The 25,718-nt window shown below is 36.2% G+C and overlaps 1 protein-coding gene across 5 annotated transcripts in view; it reads right to left on the minus strand.

The window, feature by feature from the left end:
• LRRC7 (leucine rich repeat containing 7) overlaps window positions 1-25,718 on the minus strand; it is a 575,277-nt gene that overhangs the window by 143,595 nt on the left and 405,964 nt on the right. For all 5 annotated transcript variants that reach the window (XM_047725077.1, XM_047725083.1, XM_047725078.1 and 2 more), the window contains exons 9-10: window positions 10,089-10,163; window positions 3,598-3,742 (exon numbers count right to left, since the gene is read on the minus strand). In XM_047725077.1, coding sequence (XP_047581033.1) covers window positions 3,598-3,742; window positions 10,089-10,163 — 220 coding nt within the window. The remainder of the gene's footprint in view (window positions 1-3,597; window positions 3,743-10,088; window positions 10,164-25,718) is intronic.

Consider the following 25,718-nt stretch of genomic DNA (forward strand, 5'->3'; position numbering starts at 1 on the left):
AGGAGTATTGAAGGGAAAGAAAAATGAGGCCTTTTACTATGATCTTTAGCTACTTATATAAAAATATATAATAAGCAGCTATGTATTAAACACTAATATGATTTGTTATAGAAAATAGCTAGTATTTTCATGTTATTTACACACATGTAATAGAATTCTGAAAGCCAAATACCTGTGCAATCATGAAATTTAAGATTATAATAATCATTATATTATTATAATAGATGCCATGAGCACTTACTATGTGCCAGGTACTATTCTAAGCTGTTTTACATATATGAATTCATTTATTGCTGAAAATAACCCCATGATGCCTACTGCCTACTGCCCTACTTAATAGATGAAGAAACTGAGCACAGAGAAATTAAGTAGCTGGTCTAAGGTCTCAAAGCTAGCAAGGTAGAAAAGCCAGAATTTGAACATAGGTAACTTGACTACAAAAACCTGTGTTCTTAACCACAAAGGGGGTAAGGTAAAGTATTTTAGAAAGTTAAAAAAATATATATATATACACATATATATATACATATTATTAAAGCTTTATGTATATATGTGTGTATATATATATATATATACACACACACACACAAATTAAAGCTCTATCTAGAAAAGGAAAAGAGCCCCTGTCATATTTCTTGGAACCAGACAAGGAAAGGGACTCAGCACACAGGTTTTGTGGAGTGTATCACTCCATTCAAATACCTCGTAGCTGCAGAAGGACTAAAAGAGATGTAAAGGAAGTAAAGATTTTAATTTTAGTAGCTATTTTCCTTAATTGATACTATGAAATTTCCTATCTTTTGTTCTCTTAAATGTTGGTGGTCCAATAATGTCCAAATAAATAAAATAAGATGCAATTTCCCATCCAATCAGAATCAATGAATTATTTTAGGGCCTTAGAACACAGCTCTCAGTCTCTTATCCCAGATCTTTCTCTTGACCAAGAGGGGAATTTTTGGAGTAAAGTCAACCATTCTACATGTATAATCAGGGATTCTGGAAGCTCTGCAGTGCATAAATGTAATTTTCAATGAAAGGTCAACAGGGCCCAAAGGTAGAGTCTGAGGCTGAATAAGTTGTTATAACAAAGTTACTTTCCTCATTTGAGAGCCATTCAGATTCTTAGTGAAGGTGTTAAATATATAGTACCACCTATCTATCCTAGTCTGCTTTATGCCAGCCAAATACCTAATCTAATGTTTTCTATCACTCATCCATGCTGTCTTCCCCAGAGCAGAAGGCTAATTTCCTAGTCTGCTTCCTTAAAGGAAGATATTTTAAACAAATAATTATATCATCTTTTATTTTACTATGGGCCATTTTCATTTCCAGGATTTCTAATTGTTTTTTTTTTTTTTTAATAACCACCTATTCTTAGTCATAGTTCTTGTTTTTTGTTTTTTACTAACATATAATGTATTATTAGCCCCACTGGTACAGGTCTGTGAATCGTCAGGCTTACACACTTCACAGCACTCACCATAGCACATACCTTCCCCAAAGTCCATAACCCATAGTTCTTGTTTTTGTTTTATAAGTTATTATTTTTAGGACCCTTATTGTAACTTTTGTCTATTTGAGGATCTACATATACTTAAAAATCATTTTTTTTTATACTGTTTGATGACTTTGGTTTTTTTCCTGGGTAAATTTTCCTATTTGAGTTTTTTGTTGTTGTTGCAACATTAGTTTTCCTTTGAGATTTCTGTTTGCATGCTCATTTGTGAGTGTGACACTCCTTATCTGTGCTCATCCCTCCCTGTCTGGCAGTTGTGTGGTCACCTACGGCTGACACCAGGTTTCTGGAGTTCAGAACCAGGTCTCATATTAGCAACACAGCACTCTCATCCGATGTGGGTAGTGCAGATCCGATCCGGTCACAATAGCTGGGACTTGCCACAGTTTTCAGCAGTGAATCTGTATCTGTTCTCATCAGTGTCAGCTCCACATACTAGTTGTAGATTGTTTCAGGATCTCTTCACAGAAAAGGAGCTGCTGCCTCAGTTTCCTGTGCATTTGGATTCTGCTGCTATGCTTAAGTTACTCCCCACCCCCTGCATAAATGGAACTCACAACACCACTGCTGTTATGGTCTGGAGCCTGTCAGGTGTGGGGTCATTGCTCGATTTCCATTCTAGCTCAGGTTCGTGTAGATGTTTATTCGTCTTAAGCATGGCTAAATTATTTTATTTGCTGAATATTTAAGGAACCCTTATTATAAACTAGACACAGTTCTTGGTACTGAGGAGGCAGGAAGGAACAAAAATATGTTCTTCAAATATAAATCATTTTTCTATTCTCATTATGTCTTTGAAGATGTATGGAGTGGTGATTGAGTGGGAGTTCAAGGCCTGTAATTTGAGTGGTTATCTTGGCCAGAGAAGGTCATCTCTGTCTTCTTAATCCAAGGATACACTTTTAACCATTATACTTCCTCACCTTCTATGACATAAAAGAGTATTTTCTAAACTCATCTGATTATAAGTTTCATCAAAGATTTTAATAAAAACAAATCAGAGGGCCTATCACAAATGTACTGAATCAGAATTTTCAGAGAAAGAAACTGGAAATGTATAAGTGTTCAATAAAGCTCTCAGATAAGTGCTACAATGGAATGAGCTGGAAAAATACTGTTATAAACTATGTGGTTACATTAAAAAATTATCAATTAGAAAGAAAAAAAGCCTAGCCTGCTTTGTTAAAACTAGTATTTTCTATCAGCAATGAAAGAATGATGAAAGTAGAGACAATAAAATATTGAAAAAAATTTGAAATACTGCCTTGTTTTCTTGCTTCCTTTCAATCAGAGTACCTAGGTTGTAACTTAATTTTCAGTGGCTTTAATAAGTTCCAGAATATATGACACATTGAATTCAAAGAGTGTTAAAAACTAATTTCTGAAGTTAAATAATTGGCTGATTACCCTCCTGAGTCCTCTCATAAATAATAGTAAGATGTCCATACAAAAAGATTTGCTCATTATTAAATTAGAAGGAGTCTTTAGTTATTTTACTCATATAAAAATTTGTAACAAAAATGGATTGTGTGCTTGACATATATAACACACAAATTCTCTACTGTCATGAATCTTAACAGCGTATAAAAGACAATGTATCTGTTTTAATAATAGAATCACAAAGAGATTTTATATTTATTATACATCTTTATGTTATTTCTAGATTATAGCAGTATTATGATAGTATTGAAAATAGCATATGGCAACACTCTGTGGATAGAAGCTAATTCTATGGTGATAAAAGGAGACATACATGGTTATCAAATTACTCTAAATCTAAGAAATACACTTTTTACAATAACATTTTACAACTTAAAAGATCTGAATTTTAAAAATATGTTAATTTGGTAAGATCGTTTTAATGAGAGAGCCTTCTTGAATTTGACAACTAGTATTACCATTTCATTTCAAAATATTGGTAAAATACTATTATTACATCTTGAATCATGAACTTGATAATTTATTAATATCAGTCAGGCTAACAGTATATTCTCTATATCTACTAATAAACTAGGACTATGACAAAAAAAGCAAATGATATATTTTATATAAACATTCATCACATAATAGAATATTCTCACCTATAGAGTCAGGCAATTGTTGCAACATATTGGATGACAGTAAAAGGTCCTCAAGGGCTTCACATCCAGAAATGTCCATGTCAACAGTTTCTATTCTGTTTTTTGACATATCCAGGTATACCAACATCTTTAACTTCCCTATAGACTTAATAACATTGCATAAACTCAGGATTAGTTGAGAAACTTTCATAAGACATTTAAAAGTTATTAAAAACCACAACACTGTAAAATTAATTTTAAAAGCAACTACAACAAGCATTGGCAAGAACATGGAGAAATTGCAATCCTCATACACTGCTAGCAGGAATTCAAATTGTACAGCCACTTTGAAAAACAGTTTGCTAGTACCTCTAAACGTTAAGCGGAGAGTTACCATATGACTGAGAAATCCCTCAGCATATCCTCAAGAACACATTATATGTTCACCCAAAAATGTAAATGTTCGAAGTGGAATTATTCACAACAGCCAAAAATTGGAAATAACCAAAATGCCTATCGATTGGAATGGATAAACAGAATGTGGTAGATCTACGTATTGTAATATTATTTTGCAATAAATGCAAATACATGCTACAAAATGGATGAGCCTTGAAAACATAGTGGTGAAAGATGCCAATAGCAAAAACACCTGTTGTGTGATTCTATGTACATGAAATGTCCAGAAAAGGCAACTCTATAGAGTAAGAAAGTAGATCAGGGTTGCTGGACATTGTGGGGAAGGGGACATGGAAGTGACTGTCAATGGCTTCAGGGTTTCTTCTGGAGATAATGGAAATGTTCTATAATAAGACTGTGGTGATGGCTAGACAACCATGTTAGTACACTAAAAGCCACTGAACTGTATGTTTTAAATGGGTGAATTCTGTGGTATCTCAACACAACAATCTCAAAGCTGCAGAAGAATAAATAAATAAATAAAGATAGATTACTACCAAAACAACATATGTTGACATGTTGATTCTTACAACTTCAAATGCATAAGAAAGGTTTTAAATCATGATTTGGACTTTATCCTACTAAAGAGATTCAATATTTTGTTCATTCACCAGTTCTTTTTGAGAGTCTACTATGTGTCAGGGCTTGTGTTACACAGGGTTTGTGTTACACATGGAGAACAATCATGAATAAGTCAACTAAGTATGAGAAGAGACTTGTGATACAGACAAAGTCTTTATCCTACGGAGCTCTAGTAGTGAAGGAAACTGTCAAATAAACAAATAAGTATAATACCCTATAATATATAAAAGAAAACAAAGCATGTGGAGAATGCCATTGACACACGGGGCTGCAAAATGCCTGGAAGAAAAATCTTGTCAGGGGGTGCTTGGGTGGCTCAGTAGGTTAAAGCCTCTGCCTTTGGCTCAGGTCATGATCCCAGGGTCCTGGAATCCAGCCCCGCATCAGGCTCTCTGCTCAGTGGGGAGCCTGCTTCCTCCTCTCTCTCTGCCTGCCTCTCTGCCTACTTCTGATCTCTCTGTCAAATAAATAAATAAAATCTTAAAAAAAAAAAGAAAAAAGAAAAAAGAAAAATCTTGTCAAGAAAAGGAGAACCTGGGGTGCCTGGGTAGCTCAGTCAGTTAAGCTGCTGTCTTGGCTCAGTTCATGATCCCAGGGTCCTGGGATCTAGGCCCACATCGGGCTTCCTGCTCAGGGGAGAGCCTGCTTTTCCCTCTTCCTCTGCCTGCTGCTCTGCCTACTTGTGTGTGCTCTCTCTTTCTCTCTCTCTCTCTCTCCCTGCCCCCTTTCAAATAACTAATTAACTAAATATCTAAAAAAAAAAAAAAAAAAGAAAGAAAGAAAAAAAAAAGGGGGAACCTATACCTGGAAGAGAAAACAACATGTAAGTTCACAGCCAATGTGAAAAATCATGGCATGTTTGATGAAGAGTGGGAAATTCAATTTGTAGGACTATAAGAAGCCAGGCATTAAATGTCCTTACATGTTATGTAAGAAGATGTCAATTCTACCGTACAGGCAAGGAAAGCTGTTCAAGGTTTTTAAGATGGAGAATGACACAATCAGATTTGTGCTCTAAAATATCAACATCAGGAAACTGTGGAAGAAAGATTCTTTTTGGGAGTGGCAGAGATCCATCACAAGGATCCGGAAACCTGTAGCTACGGACATGAGAAGGACCTGAACTAAGGCAGCAGAAATGAAAATGAAAAGGCGGTGGGCTCAAGAAAAATTTAGAAGTGGGGGAAATCGATGAGCAACCAATTACTGAGGACAGGGAGGAACAAACTCATATGGTACGATAACAGGAGTAACAGGGGCTGCTTAGCTGGGACAGGAGTCAGAACAAGATGAAAGTCCTCATTTTCATTTTCTTTCAGGGCATGTTTTGCAAACAAATGCCCTACACATATCCGTGTTTACTGGGTTATCTGTTCATCTAATCTACCCATGTACGCTTTAATATATTGTCTCTAATTATTTGACAATATAAATAAATAAACTTACTACACACACAAGCACAACCTTTGCACTGTGCTAAGCACTTTATATATATTATTTGATTTAAGACTTCATATCCTTGCTACTCAGAATGTGTTTTGCAGACCAGCAGCGTTGGCACTACCTACAAGCCTGTCAGGAATGTAGAATCTCAGACCTGTTCCGGACCTACTGAATCAGTCTGCACTCCAACACACATTATAGCTTAGTAATTAAGTAATGGCACACGTTCCCTGGGAAACAGAGACAAAGAGAAGCTTATGAGAGAGTGTTCTTAGGATCAATGCCAGTGAAAGACAGAGGGGAGAAAGGAAGCACAACTGGCCAGATGAAGAAACTGAGATGATGTCTTGAGAAGTCTGCAGCTGGCCCTTTAAGACTCACGAAATTGGGATTGCCTTGCAATTGTCCTGAGGAAAGGAGAGGAGCCAGACCTTTATCACTGGTCATTGGGTGGAAGTCTTAGGGAATAGGAATGTGACCCTGGGTAGGGAAGTTCTCTTCAGCTGGAAGAACTCCTGAGGAGGCTGGAGAGCTGCAAGTAGCATTCCCAGAAGCTTCAGAAATAGTCAGTTCTTCATTCCAGGAGGATGATGCATGCCAGCATCTATTATAAGTAACTTTCCAAGGTTATCCCATCAATAAGGGGTGGAGCTAAAATTCAAGCTCACTTTTCCCAGATTACAGACTACAAAGTCTATTGATTATCTTGTCAGTTACTGAACTCTAACTCCCTAATAAACCCAGCACACATTGCTAGCCCTGCTCCCTCACTCAGTGTGGAGGCAGAGAATGTGAGCAGGGTCTCGGAGTAGATGAAAGGTTGCTAAGCTAGGAACTGAGTATTTTGGGTGACTAGGTCATAGCTCTGAATTCCCCCCATGCCTGGAAATAAGTCACTTGGAAAGATACTGTCACTTTACTTACAGATTTCCACCCTAAGGAGCTATTATGTTACCATGGCTCATTCTTCTCTTCTGGTGAGAAAAAAAAAAAAATGATGTATGTGTTTGTGTGTGTGTGTTTCTTTTTTGTTGCTTTATCGTGAGAAAATATCTTTACCCCTTGAAAGCTCCTTCATTGTTATCTGCAGTACAACTCAATATTTTGGTGTAAAATTTCTAAACATCCTTTTTAGAAGCAAAATAACACTTTGGTGTTTATTTTTGAGTCTTTCTAAACCCTCACTTTCAAACACCTTATAAGGGCAATAGTAACCTGGAGTGATAAAGGCTTTCGAAGTCCAATGTCTCAGAGTCCTTGGGGGATACTGAATCTTGCTCCAACACCCCTTGACAAAAAGGGGTCTATAAGTGAGCAGTAGACAGCAAACGAAAGGAATGCAAGCCGTCACAAACAAAAGAAGATACTGAAGTTTGTTTAAAAATAAACACAGGTTCAATGGGATGTTTAGTCACATGTTGACTGATCTTAGAGGGACAGTCAAAAGACAGCTATGTAGAAGACTAATTTTTTTTTTTAAAGATTTTATTTATTTATTTGACAGAGAGAGATCACAAGCAGGCAGAGAGGCAGGCAGAGAGAGAGGAAGAAGCAGGCTCCCTGCCGAGCAGAGAGCCCGATGATGCGGGGCTCAATCCCAGGACCCTGAGATCATGACCTGAGCCGAAGGCAGCGGCTTAACCCACTGAGCCACCCAGGCGCCCCTAGAAGACTAATTTTTCATCATCATCTACTTGCTTCTCTGATTTATGAAAAACAGAGTAGCAAAATGATAGATCAGGCTTCCAAAAGTATTTTACAAGTAATTTAATATATTATGATACATGAATAAGAAGATGAACTTGCTTTTTTCCCCTGTGTCTTGTGACACTAAATATTTAGGAATGATCATTCTGTGAAACTGATAGACACGGGATAGCTAAAGCTTGCATTCAAGATTAGCTTTTCAAGGACATGTGTTTCTAAGTACTTGCATAGCAACTATTTGCCAGCATAGACATTCAGAAAACTATGCCTCTTTATGGCAAGGAGGTGGGGATATTCCCACAAGGAACAGAGCAAAATATGAAACTTAAGTGTACTAACTAAAATGAGAAATCTACTTTTATGGGGCGCCTGGGTGGCTCAGTGGGTTAAAGCCTCTGCCTTCAGCTCTGGTCATGATCCCAGGATCCTGGGATCGAGTCCCGCATGGGGCTCTCTGCTCAGCAGGGAGCCTGCTCCCCCCCCCCACCTGCCTCTCTGCCTACTTGTGATCTCTGTCTGTCAAATAAATAGTCTTAAGAAAAAATAAAATGAGAAATCTACTTTTAAAGTAGTGTATAAGAAAAATCTACTCTTGAAACAGACAAGTTAGGCAGCACTATCTGTTTCATGGACAGTTTGATCACCACTTTTCCATTTAGATAATAAGCTTACTAAAGAATTTGAGGTCTGAGCTGACTTTCAAGGTTGGATTTTGGGAATGTCATGACTATGAAAAGTAAGATGAACGTAATTCCCATTTTGCCTTCTGTTGATTCTAGAGCAGTGGCATTCTGGAACATCATATTGAACAACAGCTTCTGTTTCTGGTTTGAATTATCATCAACTATCCATAACATGGAGATGGTAATAAACCCTACTTCATAAGCTCATTATGAGGATTTAGTGAATAAATATTTGTAAAACACCTAGCATTTATCATGAGCTAGGCATTATCTAGGTGTTTTTGAATTAATAAATATGTCAAAGAGGCAGGTATAGACTTTTCCAGCTAGACACACATTTTGATCCTCATCTCTGCATAGGGAATCGATAAGTGTCTTACCTGTATTGCCCCAGGATCTGTACATGCCTTGAATATGGCACAAATTAGACTCTACTATGTGTAGTAGAATCTGTATCTATCTTTCCTGTTATGTGTGAGCTCCTCAAATAAATATATTCAAAGTCATTGAATATATTAGCTTTGTAACCCTAATATTAGCTTAGTTTCTGGTTCATAGAGGTGTATTTATAAATAGTTTTTAAATAAGTCAATATATAAAGGATGTGCATGCTTTTTTGTTTTGTATCTATGATGATAGTATAAATGTATTCTTTTGATAAGAGAAGAAAGCATTTTCTTCCTTAATCTTTTGCCAGATTTTCTCCTTTATGTGGCTTCATGCTTGTTCAAAAAAGAAAAACCTCTTGTTCTAGTTGCTTTCGCAATCATTTTAAGGAATTTTTAATGTCGAGTCAAAAGAAGAATTAAACTGGCTTTGACAACACACATCTAAATCTCAGTGGCTGAAGAGTTATTAAAAATCCAGCTGCCCTGTCTGCTTAGCCCAATGCAAGGGATTTGGAATTGGCTATTACCAACAGGAACACTGTGGCTGATGTGCATATGTGTATGCTTATTTGAGTGCATATATTATGAGTGGCAAGAGGCAGTATTTCATGTGGCCATTCTTTCTCTGAATGGAAAAGGCAGGAACGTTCACACTCAATGAGTTGACTGGTAAACCTTCTCCTTGGGAGATATTACTGGATTGTCTATTAGTTGAAAAAAAAAAAGGACTCTAGTTTAATGGTCTATTTTTAACTTTTTGTAATTTGTCATATACCATTTTCAAAAATTTAAATGTATTCTATTGGAAATCATCCAAACTGAGAGAAAGATTTTTATTTTGTGGAAGAGCTCTAACAATATGAGCAGAAACAATTATCTAGTTACCTATAGGACTATGTTTGATTCTGTAAAAACAAGACTTGGATTTTATATGTAGCATTTTCTTTTTCCATATATAGCAATATAAATTTTTCAGCTTTTAAAACTCAGTATGTGGAGAGATGAAAAATGTAATCCTGTGAGAACAAGAAAAATCTTTCACACATTATATGTACCTACATCATTTACATAAAGTATGTGGGGGAAAAAAACAGAAACAAAAAAACACCAACTAATGAAAAACACTTGGTGACCAAATAAATGTTTTACATTGAAAGGCAAACACTGAGATTTATAAATGAAGATTATTATTAATTACAACTAATATATAACATAGATTCTAGACAACATGTCATAATAAAAACTTACATACCCCAGGTAGCACTTGTAATGCATTATTATCCATCCACAACTCTCTTAAATTTTGTATTTGATCCAGAACTTCAGGCTTGGAGAGAGATAGGGAGAAAGAGAACAAAATTAGCCTTTTCTTAGCACAATATAAGTGTAATTTCTTGAATCTGGAAACTTTATTTGGGAATCTAATATTAATCCTCCAAGCAGTCCTAAATTTAACAGACCTCCATCAAAACTGGTAGTCCCTGAGGCAGTCAACCTAGAGTTGATCTGGAAACAATCAGAACAACAATCTGGAGGGAGACAAACCATAAGAGACTCTTAATCTCACGAAACAAACAGGGTTGCTAGGGGGAGGCGGGGTATGGGTAGGGTGGTTGGGTTATGGACACTGGGGAGGGTATGTGCTATGGTGAGTGCTGTGAAGTGTGTAAACCTGGCAATTCACAGACCTGTACCCCTGGGGCTAATAATACATTATATGTTAATAAAAATAATGGATAAAAAATTTTTTAAAAATCGATTATTCTTTCTTAATACCCTATAATCATCATTTAGAGCATTTATTATACTCTAATTACTCAGTGTATTTGTCTTCACTAAAATATAAGCTTTTGAAGGGCAGAGCAATGCTTGTTTTTTAAATACTATTCCTCATCCCCATTGTTTGCCATGGTACTTAGCATACAGTTTTTATTATGTGTGTGTAGTAGAACCTTACACACATACTCCCAATAGGGATTACATTACATGAAATGATGATAGTATGAATTAGACCCACTCATTTCTTATCCCTTCATTTACTTGACAAATTATTATTGGTTGAATACTGGGGATGTCTCATATGTGAAAGGCACAAGGTAGGATCCACAATTTTCAAATCTGGGTCCTGCCTTGAGGTAGCTGATGATATAATCAAAGAGACAAATACATATAAATAACTGAAACAGAAGGTAGCATATGGGAGAAAAGAATAATGTAGTGAAGTTCAAAGAAAGGAGAGAGAGAATATGATCTAGGTATAACACACAAGGGATAATGAAAAATTCTAAGTCCCTAGATTGAAGTTGTCTCTAAATTCCAGCAAAATATATAGAGAGGATAAAGGAAGCCATCGCTACCAGCATCACCTCATGATTTGTGATGAACTTTTTATGATTTCTCTCCAAAAATTTTCCCATTAGGCTCCTTCAGGCCACCTGTGTCCCTTGAAGTTCATTCCTTTTTGTCACTTCAGGGAAGTGAGAATGCCTAAGCTAATTAGTGCGTTGTATTCACTTGGCCCCAGGGGTTGGCTCAAGGATGGGAACAGGATCCATTCAGAGCAGATGAGAATCAAAGTTTCTTTCACTGAGACTTCAGGGGCAGAGACTCCTGTTCTTTTCTGCTGGATTAGAAACTGGAAGGGTACAGCCCTGGGAGCTTTAGGCATGCAAAGCAGGGAAAAGCCTGTTTGATTTAAAAGATGGATCCTGATAACATATTAGGCTGAAATTAAGCCACACCTAAAGTCAGATGTTTTGTCTCTTTCAACTGAAAAAAAAAAAATCACTGAAAAAAGATACAACCATAGTTCAATAATATTTGAGACCTAGTTAGGAAAACCAGTGTATTTTATAGGATAATAGTGGAAAAGAATAGAATTATTCCTATGTTATGATGAGAATATTGGTAATTGCCGGTTAGCAGAAGTTATATGCACACATCTTTGACACTTTAGGAAGGCTTCAGAGACTGCCAGGACTACTTTGGAGAGAGTCTCTGATGCCCTTAGACTGCAATTGCAATGGAATATGTTACTATTCTTTGGAGAAATTTCAGCTATAACAAGGATGAAAGGATAAGGAAGGTGTAGTGTATATATATACAATTGACTATTACACAGACATCAAAAAATTGAGATCTTGCCATTTGCAATGATGTGGATGGAACTAGATGGTATTATGCTAAGCAAAATAAGTTAGCCAGAGAAAGACAATTTCCATATGATCTCACTGATATGTGGAGTTTAAGAAACAAGGTAGAGGATCATAGGGGAAGAGAGGAAAAAATGAAACAAGATGAAACCAGAAAGAGAGACAAACCATAAGAGACTCTTAATCATAGGAAACAAACTGAGGGTTGTTTGTGGGTGGGGTGTGTGGAGGGATTGGGTACCTGGGTGATGGACGTAGGGGAAGATAAGTATTGTAATGAGCACTGGGTATTATATAAGACTGATGAATCAGACCTGTACCCCTGAAACAAATAATACATCATATGTTAATTAACTGAATTTAAATTTTAAAAAGTTAAAAAAAAAACTCTCAATAAACAGAAAAAAAAAGCCCAAGGATCAAAATCTAAAGTTAGAGCATGGCATTCAGCTATAGACTCAGAGGCATGTGTGAATAAGTGTGGGAGATTTTTTTGTGTAGGAAAATATTCTTTTACTTAGATGAACTACTCTACCTGTATGTTAAGCTGGGCAAGAATGGAAAACAAATCAAGTGTGAAGCCCACTTTGATGTGCAGAGGCTTTGAGGCAGAGGGCTGGCTAGGAACAGTCAGGCTAGTTGAGAAGTATCAGTCACATGATGCAGATTTCCCTAAGCCTACATATCATGCAGACTTTAGAAAAAGAGTTTCATACTGGTAACTTCAATAGAACCTTATGCTTGTAATAAGATGGACATTAATTTATAAATGTTGAACAATGAGCATTATTTAAGATAACCTCGATTGTGCTGTGGTAACAAATTAATCCTGAAATCTCAGTGGCTTGACGCCACATGGCTTAATTCCCACTCCCATTACATGTCCATTGTCCTGGGTTTCTGCCCCCAGAGCATTGTGTTGCCACCATCTCGAGACTTCCAGAAGAGTCAAAGCAGAGAAGAGAGTATAGAAAACCAGCCACTGCTCTTAAAGATCTCAGACTGGAAGTGACCCATATCACCTCTGCTTAGAGCCCCATGTCTAGAACTGTTTATAAGGCTGCAAACTAAGTTCAAGAAAGGCTGTGAAGTATAAGAGAAATTCATGGAATATTTGGTGAACATTACTGTCCATGCTACACAGTAGTATTAAAAAAAAAAAAAGAATGACCAGAATGGATACAAAGTACTTTAATAATTTAGTTATCCCTTTATTCAGTAAATACTTACTAAATATCTCCTCAGTTCCAGGCATAACACTAGAGTCATAATGCCCTCTGCCCTCAAGAAACTCATGTTCTATTTCTAAGGCAAACACAGAAAAAGTAAATACATCTTATTATGGAAATATAAAGAAAGGGGCACCTACATACTGTAGTAATGAGGAAGGCACATAAGTATTCATGAAGCCACATACATATTCATGAGAAGGAGTTGGTCAGTAGAGAGGAGAGGACAGGAAGCACATTTTAACAGAGGTGAGAAACAGCATGATGAATGAATGGCAACAGGCAGTTTGTTAAGTTTGGAATAGAATGAATAGCAGAAAATGAGGCTAACAAAAGAGAGTGGGTCTATGAAGTCCTTATATTTTGTTAAGGAGCTAGAACTTTATTTTAGAGGTGAAAGAACATTACTATGCTATTTTTAATAGGAAGTGATTGTGGCAGATTGGTGTTTTATGTATATCTGTCCTGGTGGGAAAAAGAAAAGAAAAAAAAAACTGGGAAAGTTAATGGGGCTAGTAATGAAAGAGATAATGAGTAATAAAGAGAAGAAGTCGAATTAAGGAAACATTTAGAAGATGAAAACAGTAGGACTTGGTGCTTTGATATAGGGGTGAGAGTAGGGGTCATGGGTGTCCCCCAGTTTCCCAGCACCTGTGGTGCTGCCAATGGAGATTCAGGATATCGAGATAGAAACCGATATATGGGAGAGACTGAATTCAGCTTTGACCATGATTTAGCTTTAGGTCCCTATGGGACACTGGTGGAGATGTCCAGGAATTGGTTAACTATTAAAATCTGAAGCTTAGGGAATAGGTCCCAGCTGAGGATACAACTTAGGCATCTTTTGGGAGTCGAAACACATGAGGACAAGTTCCCTGTGGGGGAATGGGAAGGAATCAGAGGTGCTGAGGGAAGAACCCTGGGGGAACACTAACGTTTGAGAGCTAAAAACAGGAAGAGCAAACTCAGAAGGCAAGAAGGAATAGAGTCCAGGAGAGTATGGGGTTACTAAAGTCCAATGAATAGTGTTGTATTAAGAATAAGGAAGTGTTTAAGAGCATCATTTACAGCAGAGGTGTCCAGTGAAATAAAAGACTGAAGATGCCCATTCAATTTTGGAAACAGCAATATACTGATAATCTTAGCGATAGAAATCGAGGGACTAGGATGAAATCAAGGAAGTCAAGCTGATAAGAAGACACTAGCAAAGAGGTCCAGATGAAAGACAGATAAAACACTTTAAAATTAATGGAGTAAATTCTAAGAGGTGACCAATAAGATGAAATTGATAACACAGGAAAAGGAGCAGGCCTTGAACAGAAGTAGGACACCTCTTTCACGGAGACTCAAGGGAAGATGTTAAGGATGATTGTAAGTGAGCTTGATGGGGGGAAGAGAAGAAGTAGAGGGGGGCATGTCTGAAAGTCTCAATGTTTCTTGATGAAGAGAGAGGAAGGTAATCTGTTGAGGAGGAGAGGTCAAGACTTTTGTATATATAGAGCACTTGGGGAGAATGGTACATACTAGTATAGTTTGAGGGGACTCAAAGAGCAAGTTAAGGGCAATCAAAAGAGCTCTATCAATGGTAATTATTTTAAGTTTTTTTGGGACCAGGTGCGGGACTGATAGGCTAGGAAAAAGCAGAAGAAGCAAGAGATTTCAGGTTTGCATGAGGTCAGCGAGGAGTGTAGTACAAGGAGTGATTGAGAGAACTAGGAGTGTGAAAAATTCTGAGAGAAGAATTTAAGAGTTTAAGATTTCAAGATTTCTGGAGTGGTTCCAGGCAATGCCAGACTTGAAGCTCTGGGCAGTATGAAATGTTGGTGTGTGGGCAGGGGAGGATGCTGTGGAGACAAAAGGCCTTGTGTGGTCTCTAAAAATTTGGGTTGGCTCTCATGCACTGTATAATGTGCTCCCTTGGCTGTGTCAGAGAAGGTGGCAGATAAAGCTGACCAATTATACCTGTAAAATAGCTCTCACAGTGGGTTCTACAGGGAATCCTAGACATCTATGACTACTTGAAAGGGATAACTAATGCTAACCTCTATATCTACTTTATTTCAAAGGTTCTCATTTAATTTGTTTAATAACACCATAAGGTAATAATAGTCCTACTTTATGGGTGAAGAACCTGGTAATAATTTCCTGGGGGAAATGAGAATGATTTTATGAGGGTTGCATAACTGCAGCTGGGATAGTTCCTTAGGTCTTCTGGCTCCAAAGATGACATCATGTTACAGCTTAAAACTGAAATTCTGAAATAACGAAGAATGCTGGTGATCACAGATGCCCAATAAAGAAAGTAAAGCATATGCTAGATTAAAAAAAAAAAGATAATATTTTTATTACTGGATGTTATATTAAAATGTGCCACAGAAGAAATTTCAGCCAGTTCCTAATAATAGCAGAGAGAAAATAAATTTATTAGATCAATACATGACCTTGCTGAAACAAAATCCATAACATGAAGATGATGAAATGGCATTTCACGATCAATAAACAATCTTAAGTGGATCTTTGAACTAAACTAAATGACTTACCCCACCCAACCTAACACATAAATTGTCCTTTTTCATACTACAGATCTTCCTAGATTTATAATGGGGTTACATCCTTATAAACCCATCATAATTTGAAAATATATGTCAAAAGTGAATTTAAAGCACCTAATCTATTGAGAATCATAGTTTAGCCTAGCCTACCTTAAACATGCTCAGAACACTTACATTAGCCTACAGTTGGGCAAAGCCATCTAACACAAAGCCTATTTTATAATAAAGTGCTAAATGTCTCTATTGAATACCATATTGAAAGCAAGACAGGTTGTAAATGTATCCGGTTGTTTACCCCGGTGATCCCCTCAGTGACTGGGAGCTGCGGGTCACTGTCACTGCCCAGCATGGCAAGAGATCATCCCCCTGCATATTGCTAGTGGTATGATCAAAATTCAAAATCTCAAGTCCAGTTTCTACTGCATGTGTACCATTTTTGTACCGTTATGAAGTTGAAAAATTGTATGTTTAAACTTTGTAAGTCAGGGACCATCTGTAATTAATTTCATAGCAATGTCAATTGTTTCCATTAAAAATGAATGAATTTACTCAAAATGGCTTCAGGTATTCAAAGCTGGTGAAAGTGTGTGAGCTGGGCACTATATATCCTCAAAGCACTATAAAGTGCTTTGAGGATTACAGATTAGCATATTCTTCTAAGGTAAACATTTTCAAATATGCTTCTTATGTCTCAAAAATATTCATATTTGCTTTCAGGCAACTATCCTTATTGAGATACTCTGAAATATAGAAAAATATTATGGTAGAAAAATTTCATTGTAAGAAGTTGGTCACATTCTAAGTAAACAATAGCCTACGGGAACAGATAAGCAAATTATGATAAAATCATATGCTGGTATAGAACACAACAATAAAAGTGAATAATCTATATTTTTAAGTATGCTGATGGATAAATCTTGCAGACATATTGAATAAAATAGGTATAAAAATTCATATAGCACAAACTGATTTCTATAAATTACAAAATAGTGATATGTATATATATATATATATGTGTGTGTGTATATATACATGCAGTTAAAATAGGAATATATGGATTTTTAGAAGCACATCAAATTCAAAGTTGTGATTGTGCTGTGATGGGAACAAGATTAGGACAGACAGCATAAAAGACTTCCATTTGATCTACAGTGTTTTATTTATTTCAAAAAAAGATTAAACTCAAATATAAAAAGTAGTTAATGTATTCATTTTGTTTAGTAGGAGTTTGATATATTTCTTTAAAATTTTATATTTTATATCTTTATAAAATATGCATTTTAAAATATAAATACTTATAAATGGTACATTTTATAGAAATATTTATATATTTTACAAAAATATCCTTTAAAAAATGTTTTTTCCTCTCTTCCTCTCTGATCCTCTGTTTTGTTTCTTAAAATCCACATATCAGTGAGATCCTATGGAAATTATCTTTCTCTGATCAACTTATTTTGCTTAGCAGGTATACTTTTATATGTTTTCACTTTTTTTAAAAATTAGAAAAATATCAGAAGAAACTATATAAAAATGTTAATTTAAAAAATATCAATGGTGGGCTTATGAATAACTACACTTTCCTTCTTCACATTTTTTCCAAATTTTTTTTTATTTTTTCCAAATAATTTCCAAATTTTCTATAGCATGCAGGCATCACATTTAAATAATAAAATATATTAGAAAACATTTTAGTCTTCTACATTTATACCCACCTAAACCACTTTAGAATTCTTTTTGAAGTGACCTTAATTTGAGTTGTTAAAATGCACTAAGAAAATGATTATATCAGTATTAACATAAAAGGAACATATGTTTCGCACAACTGCGACAAATTGCAATAACTCCTGTCCTGTATACACAATTTTAGGCTGTTGCATGTGTTACTTTTATTCCACTAATTTGCATAATAGTTTGACTGTATTTAAACATCTATTAATTTTTTTTCTTCTGAGAGGTTAAGAGAAATATTAACTGAAAAGTATAATATTTGACACTTATCTAATTTTATCAAAATTTAATTAAGAAACCTTAAAATTTTAAATTTTAGAAAAAAGACTTTAGGGAGTCCCTGGGTGGCTGGGTCTGTTGGGCATCTGACTCTTGATCTCAACTCAGGTCTTGATCTCAGGGTCATGAGTTCAAGCCCCACCCTGGGCTCCACACTGAGCGTGGAGCCTACTTAAAAACAAATTTAAAAAAAATTAAATTTTAATTTTAAAAAGAACTTTAAATTTTAAGTGTCTTAATGTGATGAGATGATCTGGTGATATAATAATAACTTGTTATGCCAGACACTGTGCAGAACTCAAAGGCAGTAGGATAGAATCTGTTTCAAAATGCGGATAAATAAAAGGCTTTTTCTCAAATCAACCAATGTAAAATACCAAATGCAATTCTGAAAAATTATATTCTCTAACCATAGTGATGTAATTATCATATTTCATTGAGATATTTCAGTTACTACATTTTTTCTTAATTTTGAGATCAGTGCTTAAAATTATTATTTTTTTATGTTTGCCTTCTTTGATAATCTTTAGAGTTTGCAATTTGCCAAGGAACCAAGATGACATTCTGAGAAACTTTCTCCAATTTCTCTTTAAATTTTTTATTTAATAATAATCTTGGTGTACTACAGCCCTTTAGCTCTCATAACTAGGAAAATTTCCATTCATGCATTTCATAGTGCACAGCTGAAACCCTTTCTGATACACAAAATTGCATGATTAAAATTGTTCTGCTCTAATGACGAGCCTGCACGTTCATTCTCTCAATTGTTCTGTCCTACATGCCTTGAGACCGTTTAACTTCTTCAGTTAATTTCTTTGGAGACGAAGCTCCACAGGGTCAAAGCTTATTTCCACTTTATGTTAGTTTATGTTTCCCAATTTTATTTCAGATGTCATTCCCACTAAAATGTTCATGTTTTAAAGCTTTATTTTTTATTTTTTATTTTTTTTAGATTTTGTTTATTTATTTACTTGACAGACAGAGATTACAAGTAGGCAGAGAGGCAGGCTGAGAGAGAGGAGGAAGCAGGCTCCCTGCTGAGCAGAGAGCCCGATGCGGAGCTTGATCCCAGGACCCTGGGATCATGACCTGAGCTGAAGGCAGAGGCTTTAACCCACTGAGCCACCCAGGCACCCCTAAAGCTTTATTTTTAATTTAATTACTGCAATTAGTTAACATTTAAGAAAGTATATTTATATTCTAGGAATTATCAAATGAATAAACAGGTATTCTTAACAATTAATAATAAGATGCACTGCTGAGAAAATGTGATTAATTTATAATTAATTGAAACACTTTCAGCCATAAAGTTTAATGAATATTTTAATATGAATATGAATGTAATATATTCCATTTAAATACTCAGATGAGTATATTGATGGTACACAGGAAGAAAATCTACAGATGACATGAGGTTGAGAGGGAGAGACAATATATGAAATGATTGAATTAGTGTTCAAAATGATCTGAAAATGTTAGAAGACTGGATAGCTCTAATCATGTGAAGTTTAATAGGGACAAATATAAAATCCTGCCATATGTCTCCCAAAGCAATTACACACATATAAATTAGAAGCAGAAGTAAATGTGAAGAAAATTGTGGATTTAAGTCAAGAGTAAGCTCAGTGTTGACTAATTCATTTCTTTATAGGTACATTGATTTAGTCAAAAAATACTGCCTGCCCCATGCAAAGACACTACAATGATCTCTGGGAATATGACTCAGAATGTGGAGGGCTGTTCCAAGATTGTTTCTGTCAGTATCCTGCTACATATATAACCATTAGCCCACAGAAGGACTACAGTATTCTGTACCCCTCTAGGTGTCCAAGTGTAAAGGTGTCTTCAACAACGCAGAGCCTGTTTAGAATAAGCCATAGGAGAAATGGCAGAAATGATACAAACTGTTTAGACTGGAGAACAGAAGATGTAGGCATAAAAGATGCCTGTCTGAGTATCTGAGGGGTGTTGTACAGAGAGGAGCTGGATTTCTCTTATCTTTATCCCCAGTTCAGAATTAGAATCAGTGAGGAAAGTTGCAGGAAGGTAGATGTAAGTCAGCATCATAAAAGGAGTGAATTTTTCTCTCTAATTAGATCTAAAATGAAATAATCTAATTTCCTGAAGGAGAGAGAGACAGATGATCAAATAGCTCCCTAAGAAGATAAAATTAGTAAGAACAAAACAATAACAACAGCAAAAGTTAACCTTTTTTGGTCACTTATTACAACAAAGCACTTTTCAAGGTGCCTTTACTAAATTATTCTTACTGAATCTTGCCACCTATCCAATGAAGTAGGCATGATTATTGGACAAGTAGTAAGCAGGGTGATTAAGAGCACGGCTTCAGGAGCTAGACAGAGTTCAGCTCAGGGTTTTGTTGACTATGTGCTATAAAATCATCGTTTGGGTTCCTTGTCTGTAATAGGTGGATGACAGTGGCTCATTAATGAGGATTAACTGTATTAAAGTATTTAAATGCTTAGAACACTGACAGGTTTTAAGTGCTTGTGCTCAATGCTCAAGGAATATTAGCTATTATCCCTACCTTACAGACAAGGGGATTTAGGCATAAAGAAGCAAATCACTGTGCCCAAAATTTTATGACTAATATATACAGGGAAGGCAAGAGCCTCATCTTGAAGGTTTGTTAGATGATGAATAAAGATCAAAAGGTGTATCCCAGAGAAAAATACTAAGTGGTTCATACTTAGCATGGTGCTACTTGGGCAAGGCAGCTTTAAGATGAAAGTGCCAAAGGAAGAGATCAGATGTTCAAGAGAGACTTTAATTCATTCAACACATGTATTCCATCAGTATTTATTAAGCATCTATTTTGTACCAGGCGCTGGAGAAACAGCAGTGAACGAAACAAGCCCTACCAGAGATTACATTCTGGTGTTGCATATTCCCTGGGGTGAACCCCATAACACGTTAACAATTAGGTAAGGGAAGCAATTCTGATTACATGATTTCCGTTTTAATGTACTATCTGCTCCCGCACAGAGATTATAAGGTTGGATGATCTTGTCTGAATCTAAATTTGAGAGGGAAAATTGTGTAACACATACGCACTTATCTCATAATTCAAACCGGTCTTCTTTCTAGCCTTCTCCAAAAAACCACATCCCTTCCTTCCTCCACCCTGTCTCTACACTACAGACACTATGTCCACTCTTGCTTGAAACAAAGTTTTCCCGCTATCCAAAGGATACAAATTCCAGATGCCTTTACCATATGATACAAAACAACTTTCATGGGACCCTTTTCTTTCTCTACACCCTCATTCAAACTTGAGCCTCAAGGAAAACCTAACCCTGCAGTTCCTAAAGGTATCATGCTTTATCTTGCGATCAGGTCTTGGCAAATGTTGTTCTCTAAGCCTGCTGATCTGATCATTGATTGGGTTAGGTATCCTTCCTTCCGTGTAGGGATTCTTTCTAGAGCATGTTCTATATTTTACTGTGAGCTCTTTGAAGCAGGGACTGAATCTTGTTTACCTTTGTATCTCCAGCTCTTTCCAAAATAATATGCTAGTGCTTTACACATTCCATCTGAATTGAACATCACCAATCCACATGCAGAACCAATCTCTTCCTCTACTTCATTTCAGTAACTCACTCCCAAAACCCCGCTTAAACTGTCATCACAATTATCTGTACCAACTCTGAAATCTCAATTGCAACTATACCCCTGATGACCACCAGTGCCTAAACTTTCAGTCTCTTATGTCAGTACCCTAGAACTCCCTGGAGCAGCTCCTGGTATGACTGATATGCTGCATCTACCTTCATTCATCCATCTTTCCTTCCTTACTAAGCTGAGAGTCATGATTAACACTCCACCATTATAAATAGTTTCTTGCAAATATCACTTGGCAAATTTGTCCTCTTTCCTTTTGCCACATTCACCCAACCGAACTTAACCTGGGGTGAAGCCAACTTTCTGTCTTTTCTGCGACTGCACTGAGCTTTGTTTGGAAGAAATCATAAGCTGGCTGATTGTCTCACTTTAAATTCATGACAAATACCTGAAATGGGGACGGAATACTGCCAGACAACCATATTACTTTTCCTTGAGAAGTTGCTTTTCAACTGAGACTATTTCAGAGCTCTTCAATATTGTCAAAGACTGTATCCTCCTTTAACCCCAGTTCATAGCTTACCTTATTGTTCACTGAAACAAACAGGCAAGCAATCAGAGGAGGATTTGGTCCAAAGGTAATGAAGCTTAAACTTCAAGGCTCTCCCATGCATGTTGAGGCAAATTTGCAAAGGAATATATTGTAAAGACAATCGCTTAAGATTGCTCTGGTTTGCCACACAGACTTCCCCTCCATCATACTTCTTTGTGTATAATGGGGCACATTTGAGATCTGGCTTAGTTGAAATTGAGTTGGGGATACAATTTGGATTTAGCTCAATATGTTTATATGTTTTGTAGTCACCTCTGTGGTTCTCTGGCCCTTTCAAATGCATATTCCCTTCCTGCCCATTTGAGCTCTAGATCACATCTCTCCCATTTCTTCTTATCTTTGCAAGGATCCAAGCCTGGACTTATCCCCTTTCCCACACACATCAGTCTCTGTCTCCACTGGGCCATACAAACATGCTTCAGTTTCTTTGATCGTTAAAAAAAAATACTATTTTCATTGCCTTTCTAGCCTCTTCCAGTTACTTTCCAACTTGTTGCTCTTCTTCACAGAACAACTTTAATTTTTTTTAAAGATTTTATTTATTTAATTAGAGAGAGAGATAGCAAGAGAGAGCATGAGCAGCAGGGAGAGGGAGAATCAGGCTCCCTGCTGAACAGGGAGCTCAACATGGAATTCAGTGGGGGTCGATCTCAGATTTTGGGATCAGGACCTGAGCTAAAGGTGGGTGCTTAACCAACTGAGCCACTCAGGTGCCCTAACAGAGAGACTTTAGAAAAAGTTTGGTCTCTATTTGCCTTTGCTCCCTTATCTCCCATCACCCTTCAAGCCACTCTGAGGTAACTGAAAACTGCTCTTGCAAAAGTCATCATGACCTCTACTTCAGAGCTGGGGTCCCTAAAATATGGCTACATAAGTCAGACTTAGTACTTAGTTGTTAAAGTCAGATGATATAGGACAAATAGCAAACCAGGGAAGAAAAATAATATTAAATGTACAAATGGAGCTCAACTGACTAAAGGAAATTTTGTAGTTATAGTTATTTTCAAGGCAGAAAAAAAATTGCAACTGCTAAAGCAATTTCATATTCTAGAATCTTTAGGTGACATATAGGTGTCCTTAAATCAAAATTACAGTAAATTGTTATACCTATTTTCCATGTTATGCCTATTTTCTCTATGTCTTATTAATGTTTGAAGTGTTGACAATACATCCATACATTTTAGTTACAACATATTCTATAATTTACACATTTATATGAGCTAATCTCTGAAAATACCTAGAACTATTTTTATTTCTTTTGTATCAGATAAGTATCTTTCCAAAATAGATATTTCACTGAATGAAAAACAAATCTGAATTACTATATTTTATTTACCACTGTTGACCAATCCCCTGATATGAATTAACTTACAATAGTGAGAATTTTTTTAAAGATTTATTTATTTTGCAGAGAAAGTACATTTGAGTGGGGGGGGGAAGGCAGAGGGAGAGGGAGAGAGAATTTCAAGCAGACTCTGTGATGAGCACAGAGCCTAACGTGGGGCTCAATCTCATGACCCTGAGATTACTACCTCAGCCAAAACCAAAAGTGGGATGCCTAGCTGACTGCACCACCCAGGTGCCCCACAGTGAGAAATGTTTTTAATGAAGCTGCTAAACTGTACATAACAATCTATTACAGCATTACTCTTATTTTCTGTAGATACTGGAAAACTTCTTCTTGTCTTGGTTCTTCATGATATCATTATTGGATTTTACTTAAATATAGTAAATGTTAGTTTATCTAGCAAACCCCAAACCTGAAATTTCTTTAAACTTTTAGTTCTACACTTGCTACTGTAAGCTTCTGGAGCGGGTCTTGAATCTTTGAATCCCTAACACTTAGCAGGGTGCCTGTTGCAAAATAGTCCACCAATGACCCTTGAATGTCATAAGGATGTATTGCAAAACCAAAATACCTTCTGAATCTAAGACTACTTCTATTCAGAGTGTTTTCAGTGAAAATCGGTAATCAAAATCTGGTATAAATGGTAATTAGTTCTCCATAAACTGTAGAATGGCCAATTCCTTGAACAGAAAATAACAAATTGCTACTAATCTGCTGAACAGTAAGAGTTGTAGCAAATAAGAAATGGAACTGTCAAGTGTGTGTGCATTATCTTTTACTGCTTGGAAGTCCATAAATGATAAAGAAGATCATTATGTTTTATGCCAGTGTCTTAAATTTGTTCAGTGGAAGTGGAGACCTATATTAAAACCTGTAAATCTTTCCACAGGAAGACCATTTCGTTGTGTCTTGTAGCAAGAGTAGTGTGTTAGAGGCAGACAAGAAAGGAGTAAAGACAAGATCCATTCATATATGGGTTCCAAAACCATTCTGTCTTCAATTTATAACAGTTACAAAATTCTGAAACTGAGTAGTAACCATTGTATCCTTACCACTTAGCCTAGTGGATGTTTAATAAATATTTGTTAAATGAAGACTGAGAGTATTATTGGCGGAAACCTTTAATCTTGCTGTGCTTTAATTTTCCCATTAGAGAAGTGGAGACCCTTATATTTATCCTGCTTTACTTCACTACATAGTAATGTTATGCACATCAATCACTTCTTGCATGTTATGCCTCATGGGATTTTAAGCTACTTTTTCTTTTTTTTTTTTTTCTTAGAGAGAGAGGCTGGGGAGTGGAGGGAGAGAGAGAGAGGGAGAGAGATTGAGAGAGAGTGAGAGAATCCCAAGCAGGCTCCTTGCACGGTGCAGTGACTGCCATGGAGCTTGATCTCACAACCCTGAGATTGTGACTTGAGTCAAAATCAAGAGTCAGATACTTAACTAACTGAGCCACCCAGGCATCCCTAAACTACATTTTGAGAACACAAATATTTAAAAACATTATTAGAATTCTATGGGTTATTTTAAGTAGAATTTGAGTTATTAATTATGCATATTAGTCCTTCATATATTAGTGTTTAGTTATTACTCCTGCATATGTCATCTTCTACTTTTAGAATATATTCTGATATTTATTCTCTAAGTGTGCATTTAATATCAATTAAGAATCAGATCAGAAAACAAATGGTAGAAGGGTTGCTGGATATTTATTATATTTTTCCATATTCTACATAAATAATATAAACTGATAAAGAAAATATGATATTTTATAACATCTATCCCTAAACATGGTTACTGTAATACTTATTATCTAAGTAATAATACAAATAAACTAAACCTAGTAACTTATTCTACCTCTCATTATTAGTATTAAAACTTACACTATTTATTTATAAATATTCTAACTGGCCACCTCTGAAGGTTTAATAAATACTTATCAAGCACTCTCTTCATCTCCAGCACCATGGTATGGGATATAGGAGCAAGTGCATGTGGGGGAGGGAAAACTAAAGAGTATTACAATATAATCTCAGACAAAATATAGATATAGGTTCATGGAGAGAGATATAGGATCCCAAGATAAATACTGTGGTAAAAATAATAAGTAGTAAACAAAGCCAAAGAAAAAACAAAATGAACTGAGGAAAATATTGGTCTCCCTGACCAAACAATTTATAGGAACTAGTGAGAATATAAAGTCACTTATAGGGACGCCTGGGTGGCTCAGTTGGTTGGACGACTGCTTTCGGCTCAGGTCATGATCCTGGAGTCCCAGGATCGAGTCCCGCATCAGGCTCCCAGCTCCACGGGGAGTCTGCTTCTCTCTCTGACCTTCTCCTAGCTCATGCTCTCTCTCACTGTCTCTCTCTCTCAAATAAATAAATAAAATCTTA

Source organism: Lutra lutra, chromosome 4 (genome assembly GCF_902655055.1).
Source record: "Lutra lutra chromosome 4, mLutLut1.2, whole genome shotgun sequence".
In the NCBI taxonomy this organism is placed as follows: domain Eukaryota; kingdom Metazoa; phylum Chordata; class Mammalia; order Carnivora; family Mustelidae; genus Lutra; species Lutra lutra.